This window comes from Otolemur garnettii, unplaced genomic scaffold, assembly GCF_000181295.1.
Source record: "Otolemur garnettii isolate 467f Iridium unplaced genomic scaffold, OtoGar3 scaffold00358, whole genome shotgun sequence".
NCBI classification, from domain to species: domain Eukaryota; kingdom Metazoa; phylum Chordata; class Mammalia; order Primates; family Galagidae; genus Otolemur; species Otolemur garnettii.
The window spans coordinates 200,584-210,640 of NW_003852753.1; the positions used below are offsets into that span (position 1 = coordinate 200,584).

Below are 10,057 nucleotides of genomic sequence, written 5' to 3' on the forward strand. Positions count from 1 at the left end.
TTTTTTTCTCTTCTTCAGGCCTTGGCCTCTGTACAAAGTGATTTTATTTACTGTTAAAAAAGATAATTCTAGCTTGTGTGTGGGACAAAGCTAAAGAGGTAGTTGGGAGACTTGCTGGTGTCTTAGACTCGGGAGGTTTTGGTGGCAAAGATGAGAAATGATTGTAGTGAGGAGATATTTAGAAGGTAGAACCTCTGGTGCTCTCTGTGCTGAGATTCCTCTTTCAGGGCTAAAACCTTGGAGGCTCAGTGTTTTATTTTTATAAAAGTTATCCTTCCCTTTTATAAGCTCATTTTAAATATGTCATCTATGAATAACAGTAAACTTTTGAAGTAACATAAAAGAAAGTTAGTGTCTTTTAAATGTCTAATATTTATGTTGCCAAGTGAAGATTAAGTTACATTTTATCTAGGACTAAATGAAATCTTTTATCATTTTTTCCTATTAAAGTTTCTGACTGGAATCTGTAGCCTAGACAGTGAACAAACTAAAAGTTCTTGGTGGAAAATTCATCTGGGTGCTTGTTCCTGGAAGCTTGTTTACTATTAAAAAAAGAAAAAAACTTTAACAAAATACTTTTAACATGTCTCTATGCAAACAAATGAACTGAAGTCACAGAATTCAGTGAGTATAGATGTCAAATCTCAATAACTAAGACTATGATGATGACGTGGAGCCTCCAACCAATACTCAGCTTCATGTTTCTCCTGCTGTTGTACTGACCCCCCTTTGGGCGCTGTTCCACTTTTTTCCCCCAGACATAAACTGTCTAAGATATGAAAGCTCAGCAACCACACAGTTTCTACTTAAGAATGAGCTTTGATGGTCCCACCCTTGCCATCAGATGGCTACATGTATGACACATCTTTTATCTAAGAACTGGTTTACTTATTGTTCACTTAAGAAGATCAAACTAGATAATCTTAAAACCATTTTTAGTTTCAAGATTTAAAAGTGTACCTTTTCTGACTTGCACACATGATCAACATAATGTATTACTGGTTTTAATGACATTTTTGTTTGATAATGTCCAAATTTACATCTTAGGTTCAAGTGCATACTCATGTAGCACAGTTCATCCTGACAGTGCTGCCTGTATATTGCAGGCACACTCACTGTATTTCCCCAGCAAGCTGCTGCTCCTTCTCCAGACTTTCCTTAGCTGTCTAAGCATGTCTCTCTCTTTCCATCTTGTACCCCACCTTTCTTGCAGATAACTATCTACTTATCCTTCCAAATTCCATTCAACAATCACCTTCTTATATGAAACTTTTCCATGCCCACTTCCTCTCTGAATATAATTATCTGCTACTTTTTATGATATGCTGATTAGCCTGGTATCAGAGCACCCACATGAGTTTACTGCACCTGTTTATTTATGTGTTTGCATTTCAATCTCCTTAAGGCTAAGGATAGTTAGAGAAAGATTCATTCACCATGTGCATGGGGAGAATCACAGAGTGATTACTCAGTATCCCTATGAAGTTCAGATATGTTTACACCTGCTTTTCAGAGGGGTGGGGGAGATGAGCAGTATAAGTCATTCTATTCAGGGGTCATAAATGGTTGCTAGGGAGGATAAATGCATGGGGGAAACAGATTGACTTGTAAATGATTCTCTTACCAAAGTAAATCAACCTGACAGGTATTATATTTTTAACGATTTGGGCCAGGTCTGGTTGCATTCTTGATCAATTTGCCTGCAATATGTTGAGATAACAGGGAGAGGAAGGAAAGTGGACTGTTCTTGTGATCTGTCAGTTTGGTTTATGTAGGTGAAGGGAAGCCCCTTCAATGCTTTTTATCTCAAAGGGCCTGTACTTCAAAATCCTCTTTATACCAAGGAGTCATATTTGGGGGCAGAATTTCCTAAAATACTTCACTCATCAGTTTTTAATAATCTGTTCCTTCTTTGGATCCCACATTAGACTCAGTCTTTCTCAGCAAACAGCTGAAATTTTCTACAATAATGGACATTTTTATATAATCGTGTCTCATCATGAGCAGTAAACAAATGCATTTCTGGCTTCTCAAAATGTTAATGAAATTTAGACCTGATACTTAACTTTCATTCAGTAAGTCCACTTGGGTAAGTAAGCTGTCACACTTGAGTGGCCTAATGCTTCTCAGCATTGGCTCAAAACATCTCTACTTCCTGGTCAGGCTAGAAGGATTCGACGAAGGTGGTTTGTTTTTGCAGAGTCAAGAGGCCACCTGTGATATACAAATATGGTAGAATCAGCTTTCCTTCTCTTTCTGTTTTTTTAACTTCCTGCCAGAGTAATTAACTTGAAAGTTGTACAAAAATGAGATAGGTTTGCCTTTAAGAGAAGCTTCTTTCTGTGAGCTCCTTCCAGGCTTATCTGAGTTAACTCAGGTTCTCAGGTCTGCCCTGGCTTTCTCTCTCTGAGGGAGTAGTACTTTGACACTCCTAGGCATTTTCTTCCCTGTCATCCTTCCTAACATTTGTTGATAGAATCAGAAACAGTCCTTTGAACTTTAGTGTATCTTTGAAAATATTGCCAGTGTTATGGACTGGCTCAGCAGACAAAATTGAACATGATGCAGAACCTTGTTTAAGACATCAATAAGGAAAGCAGTTATCACTATTATTATTATCAATTATTCTTTAAAAAGCATTTTATCATGCATGTCAGTTATAATTACATAATGAATGTACTCAATTCTCAAAACCTATAATGCGAGCTTTCCATACCAACTCCAGGAAGAAAAGGACTGGAGAAGTTAAGTAGGGTGCCTGAGGTCACACAGCCAGCAGGTGGCCAACTTAAAATTTGAACTCCTGTCTGCACAGTTTCCATTTCACCAGTACTTATAAGAAAATGTCATGGCTAAGAAGAGGAGAGGTGCTTAAGACAAATGTTCAGCAGAAATGTAGCCCTGTTTCTGCTGTCACTTAGTTGGAAGGAGATGTGGAAGGTTGAGACTTTGCACAGAATGAATTGAACAGCATTTTACTGACTCACATAAGTGTTACTTTGCCTTCTAGGAAGATTTCCAGCCTGCAGCAGCCTCAGAGACCAACTGGGAATCAGTCACAAGCTCTATTTCAGTAAGTAATTTATTACTCCATTGCCAGCAAAAGAAACTGATGAAATAGCTAAAATCAACCCCCAAATGACTTCACCTGCATTAAGAACCCGGGGCTTGACCAAAACCCAGACTCAAGAAGGCCGTGCTCCTCCGCTGGATTCAGGTTACAGCTGGTCACGTCAGACCCCCTTTCCCTGTGTTTCAGAAAGGTTTCCAGGAATTGCCGGTTTACCATGGTGGGAACTCAGGCTAGACAATGACTTAAATCGTTATCAGTTTCAAAGCAGATCATTCCAAAAAAGGTCTGTGCAAACATCAAACACATCAAACTGGTTCATGGCCCAAACTCAAGTGAGGAATTTCGAAATAACATTTTGAATATTCCAAAGGAAACTGTTAACCTTTGCATTTTCAAGGGTTTGGTCAGCCTTGCAAAATCCCAGTATTTACAGTAAGATAACTTAAGTGCAAATCAGGCATGCCTTCTATTTGACTTGGATATAAAACATAACTCACCCTGAAGCTTTAAAGTGGTTCATGCCCCATTTTTTTCTCTAAATTTAGTCATTTCTCAGTATTCTGTCTTCTTATCTACTTTGTACAGAAAGACCAGACCATGTTTTTACCAATCCTATGTGTAGCACTTATGTAGCAATAAAATACAAGATAATGAATGAGGTTGTCCATAAAAAGGTCAAGAGCATGGAGAAAGCTCATCTACAGCTCTAAAAAGGGTCCAAGTGGCTGAGTCAGAGCTGATTTTTTTTCCCTAAAGTGACAAGTGATAGTTATCTTGTGCTGTTTGAGGGATTTTTTAAAATCCCCTCATGTGGGAGGATTTCCTCAGTTATGGATTCTGTGACTATTTAATTCACCTACTTTGGCTTCTGATGCAGAGATGAAAAGTGTCTCTGACAGTGATACTCAGGGTATTTTATCGGTGTGTTTTCAACAGTCTGGAATGTCTCCTCTGAACCTATTTCAGTGTAGACAACATTGTCAGTTGTGTGAAAATCAAAACAAGGAAGCTGGGGCTGAGGAGCAGCTGAGGCAGAGCAGGAGGGGGGAGCCTCTGCAGCCTGAGGCTGGTGACTCCAAGTAGACACCAGTGGCAGCGTCTGTGTCCTAGACTGAGCATCCAGGGGTCCTCCAGCTTGTTAAGTCTGTTACAAATGATAACTCAGAGTGGTCCAAAACTTTCTGCCTGAAGGACAGAATCACAAACCTTAAAGGACTCTTAGCTCATTAAGGATAATCCATGTCCTTTAAAAGGAGAGGTATCATCCCCTTCCTTCAGATCATCTGGGGAGGTTCAGCCTTGGGTCATATCTACCGGAAATTCTTCTGGTTTGAGTTCCAAGTCAAGGTGCTGCTCTGCTTTCTTGGAAGATCAGGGCAAACTAGCATTTCATTCTTGAAGACCCTTGTAGAGTAGAGCAGAGGAGCAGGGGACATTAGACTTACCATTAACTTCAGTTTAAACCATACTATGTTTCTGTTGAAAGTGATTTACAGGCTTGGCGCCTGTAGTTCAAGTGGCTAAGGCACCAGCCACATACACTGAGGCTGACAGTTCAAATCCAGCCCAGGCCCACCAGATGACAATGACAACTATAACTATAACCAAATAATAGCCGGGTGTTGTGGCGGGCACCTGTAGTCCTGGCTACTCGGGAGGCTGAGGCAAGAGGATGACTTAGCCCCAAGAGTTTGAGGTTGATGTGAGCAGTGACACTATGGCACTCGACCAAGGGTGACAGCTTGAGACTCTGTCTCAAAAAAAAAAAAGTGATTTACAGTTTCCAAAGTGTTTTTTTTTTCACAAATTGTTATCATTTTGAAGTTGACTAAATTAGTCAACTTGAGAATTGATTTTTATAACTATGTAACAAAAGCTGAATAAGATCATATTTACTGGGCAACTGAAGAAACCATACCCAATTCGTTATTATTCTCAAAATTAGTTTTAAAATATTTACCTTAGGGGGAAAAATGATGTTTTCATGAGTATATTAGGTCACCTGATATTTTCTTAGCTATTATCTTTGTTTCTGTTAACTGCCTTGAGGGAAAACTTGAAAATAGATGTAAAGCTAAGTTTATATTTTACCTGTGGTTCACATGGCTGTTCGACCTAATGTCTGAAGAGATTAGATTCCCCTCCTGTTTAGGAACTGAGAGCCCCTGCAACTTCCTCTTGGAGAGAACCTGGGGACACAATGTGGTTCCCTGAGAACCCACCCCACAAAACTCCTGCAGCCATTTCCCAAGAGCTGTCTGCAGAAGCTGTCACTTGGCTTGCTTGATTGACATCCCTGCTTTTATTTCAAAAGAGAGGGAAGTATTTTTTAATCTCAAAGCTTTTATATACTTCCATGCTTCTAACTTTGGTCAGCTCTTTTTGACTTTCTAGTTCTCAGACCCATACTATTGTAAACATTTGGTGAATGTAAGTTGAATAGGGATTTAGAATTACAGTGCTGAATTATAAGTATCATCCACCCTGGCCATGGGATCCTAGAAGAAGAGCAAAAGACAGAAATGTTGTGCTTAAGTCAGGTCCAGCTCGAGTCAGCCAGAAACACACACACATCCCCTAGACCAGTGGTTCTCAACCTTCCTAGTGCCACGATATATTTTCATTGTTCCAAAAAGGTTGTGACCCACAGGTTAAGAACTGCTGCCCTAGATGAAAGACTTGGCTTATCAGAAACAGAGGAACAAATACAGCTACATTTAGATGATATCTATGTCATATCAACAGGTGCCTGTAGTGGTGTCCTCAGCATGGCTTGGACTATTAACAAGTCTCTGGACTCTTTAATAATTTCTGGCAAAGACCACACCACCAGATGAATGACTGTTATTGCCTGGTCACACCTGTGCAGAGTGTAGAACAGACTCATGAGGAGGTCATCACCTCCACCAAGGAAAGGCTTGGTCACTAGAGGGATGACTGAAAATTAGTTGAATGTTTTCTCTAAACGAAAAAATAAAACAATAGAGCTGGCCTGACACATTGACCCATCTTCCTCATTCTCCCACCCTACTCTCTTCACTCCCTTTCCCCTTCTGGGCATATTTAAAACCTGCTCATGAGTCACACTAATGGTAGATTAATGCTTTTACACCTCTCCATTTTGCTAAACACTGTTCCTCTGAAAACATGAACATCAAGCCACTTATGACCTTTGGTCCTTGATTGGCTAAAAAGAGAGCCACAATGTGCCTGAGAATGAGAATGTCAACTGCAAGCTTTGCTGTATGAGACTGTATAGCACTTATTATTTCTTGATAGGATCCTATAGTTAAATTTCAGGAAAACAAGTTTTCATTAGTTTCCATTTTTCCTTGGTGATAAGAGATACCTGCCCCTGGGGGGATCTTATTTGTTTGGCAGTTTCTGTAAAGACATCTAAAAACCATCTGAGGCCTGTGCTCTCTTATTTCCTCGTTAATGGGTCATGAATTTTTACAGAGATGTTTGATCATGCCTCATTTACCTCTAGATTGTACAAAGGCTAGTGAAGTAAGTGCTTGGAAATCTTATGTGGAGATGTATTCCATTACAAAATACATAATCCTTTCCAGACCTTCAATGATGTTACATTCCCCCTTTAAAGAGTATTTCTAAGGATGTTTTAATGGCAACTAGGGTCACTAGCAAAACTACAGCACTTAAAAACAATATGCTTGTATCCTCCACTCTTAAGTCAAGAGAGGCAGTTTCATGGTTAATTATCCTTGTTGACATTAAATACATTGGTTAAAGTGCCAGATCTTTATCAAAATGTCTCAGAGTCGATTCAAACACTGCTCACACATCATGTGCATTACCAGGTGACCTGGAAAGGGGAAACATGGAGGGTAAATGTGGGAGAGTGAAATAAATTAGGATGTGTCAAAACCATAATTTGTTGATATATGAATGATATGGGACCTTGAACCAAGAAATCAGATAACTTAATTTTGATATTTCCATTTAACTTATATTTTTAAATCATTACAGTTCAGATGAACTGGAAGTTTTATGACCTGGCTTTGATTTGCAAACTGAATGATTATCTTAGGTCAATTGCTTTTATTTAAGAATATGGCAAGACAATGCTAGGTTGCTTCTGCATGTTGTTTTAATTCCTTCCATATAGCTGAAGTTGTATTTCATAGCAATGAAATTTTTCTGAGTACACTGAGCTGTATGTCATTCTTAGGGGGTATCCTATCACTCTCCATCAGTAACGGATCCCACTCTCACTGCGGATGCTCTGGACAAAACGATTGCAGAATTTGATACTGTGGAAGATCTGCTCAAGCACTTCAATCCAGAGTCATGGCAAGAAGATCTTGAGAATTTGTATTTGGACACTCCTCGTTATCGAGGCAGGTCGTACCATGACCAGAAGTCAAAAGGTAAGAGACAGAGGCTTTTTATGCAGGTAGGAGCGTTAACAGTACAGATTAAGTGTTCTTTATTCGAATGTTTGGGATGAGGAAGTGTTTCAAATCTTGAATTCTTTTGGATTTTGTAATATTTACATTTCTACATACTGGTTCAGCATTTCTAATCCCCAAATGTGAAATCCAATATACTCTAAAAAGTTTTCCTTTGAGCATCATGTTGGTACTCAGAGTGTTTCTGATTTTAGAGCATTGTTTCTGATTAAGGATACGTAACCTGTGATAATAAGTAAAGATTAGTCGTGCCTTCTCTTGTTTCACAGCACTTTAGATGAAGATGAGTACTTTGCACAAACTGTATTGTTTCTTTAGAACTAAGAAAAATTTCATCCAGTCAAAGATCTGTCCTACTTTGGAGCTAGCAGAGACTTATCAATCACCAGGATCAGAACCTGACTCCTTAGCAAATAAGATGTTATCAGCCCCCACTCCACAGTGGAGACAGCCAGGTGAGGGAGGGGAATTACTTGCCAGGAACGCGTGAGGATCCTGGTCCCCTGCCTGCCTGTGATGATGTTTGCTGCACCTCTGTGATCAATATGAGGGTTGGCTGCGTCCAGCCCTGTTGGTGGTGGCAGCAAAGGCTGCTGTTAAAGCAATGGCCACAACTCTGCTCGAAGATTTCACCTCTACCCATTTGATGTCTAGTCTACGTTTTTTTAAATCAGTATCTACTGTGTACTTGGTGCCTGGATGCTTCAAGTGTTTGAGGTATAATGTCCCAAGGGAGAAGAAAAGAAGGTCTGGGATAGTCTGGAGGTCTGTGCGAGCATGTGTTCAACGGGAAATCTCAGGGGAGTATGTGAGGGGAGAAGTGAGTTCGTTCAGGCAGAGGGATCATCATGAGTTAAAATAATACTTAAACTCTTAAAAAATAAACACCTTAGTCATACACAGTCAGACAATGAAGTCTGTAAACTCATCCTAGAGAAAGTGCTACAGGCCTCCCTGTGGTTCCCCAGATGGCCAAGGGCAGCACTGCAAAGATGACCATGGTGATGTCTGGCAATGGGGGGTTTCACCCTTTTCCCAGGATGAGTTCATGAACTTAGTTGTCTGACCTCATACATCTGCGTGGTATGATCTTAGAATAAGAATGGTTTGGGGAATATATAGCGCAAATTATTAGAGAGATGAAGTGTAATTACCTCTTATTGAATAAAATTATCGTTTCTAATCTGTGTCCTTGCTTTATTTTATAAGATTTTTTTTTATCATTAAAACTTTCCAGGAAAAGTCTTATAAAGTCAGTGTGCATCATATCTATACAATTATTTAGCTGAAATACAGCTTATTCCCTATACTTTGTAATGTTAAGGGTGCTTTTGAATACCAGATTGCTTTAGCTTAACGACTACTTAGTTCACTCCTGCCTGGGCCTCTGCTTATGGCTTAGCTCATAAATCTTATATACTTGAAGTGCACAGCTAAGAGGGACACAAGAGAGTCACCGGTGGCTCTGATGTTATGGAGATAATGCCATGAACTCCTGTAGTGAGACATCCTAAAACTCTCAAACTGAATTTCGTGAGGACTCAGATTGGATTCAATTCAAAGAAGAAATTGCTTCTCTGTAACGCATTTCTGTGTTCAGATCTCTACTAGGTCAACTTGAAAGAAAGTAAAATAGTCACATGTTCCAGAAAATCCAGAAGAAATATTAAAAATGGTATTTGACAAATAAACAATAAAATTTGCCCATCACAGCAATTCTTAGGTACCTCTTTTCTGGAAATATTACATTTTTTAAATCATCTTACTTTTTTTTTTCTTAGAAATTATGTTCAGTTGGAGGCAGGAGGTCTAGATTCAAATCCTAACCCTGCCACTTACAAAATTTGTGACTTTCCAGCAAGTACCCTGCTCCTTCCTATGTCTTAGTTTCCTCATTGGCTATGTGCCTAAAATAACACCTGCTTCTGGGGACAACTTGTGGTGCATCAAGAGCATCTGACATATAATACTTATTCACAACTTGTTGGGAAGGATTTCTTTGTCTCTTTTCCTGTCTGTGTGATGTGTCCACAGGCAGAGTTAGGAGCACATGGGACTCCACAGCCTTTCTGTGACCTGTTATGGTGCAGCTATTGTGTGCTGTGTTTTCTCCAAGGCATGTGTCATCCAGGGCCTCCTATGAGCCTCAGCTTGGGCTGAAAATCAGCTGAGGAGCTTTAAAAACTATAGCTGTCTAGTTCTACCCAAGACACATTGAATAAGAATTTCTGGAGGGTGGGATATTGAAGTTGTTTATAGCTCTTAAGAGGTCAGTGTTTAGAGGTAGTCAGGTTTGAGAACCATTATTTTAGATACTGTTCATTCTTTATCTGTAGCACTTGGCACAGACTCTTGAGTCTCTGACACATATAAGATGTTCAATTAATGTTTGTAGAATTGAAGAGCTTAATAATTCAGCCTTAATGTATTTCTAAAGTTTACAAAAACTTAGTCCATAGGCTGAAGAGTGTGGCTTTATTAAGAATGCCTTTGGTGGCTCAGCTCTCATAGCACAGTGGTTACAGTGCTGGCCATATAACCAGAGCTTGTG

General features: G+C 39.5%; 1 protein-coding gene across 1 annotated transcript in view; it reads left to right on the top strand.

The window, feature by feature from the left end:
* PDGFD (platelet derived growth factor D) overlaps positions 1-10,057 on the top strand; it is a 121,176-nt gene that overhangs the window by 87,346 nt on the left and 23,773 nt on the right. Inside the window, exons 4-5 of the mRNA XM_023509105.1 lie at positions 3,011-3,073; positions 7,266-7,464. Coding sequence (XP_023364873.1) covers positions 3,011-3,073; positions 7,266-7,464 — 262 coding nt within the window. The remainder of the gene's footprint in view (positions 1-3,010; positions 3,074-7,265; positions 7,465-10,057) is intronic.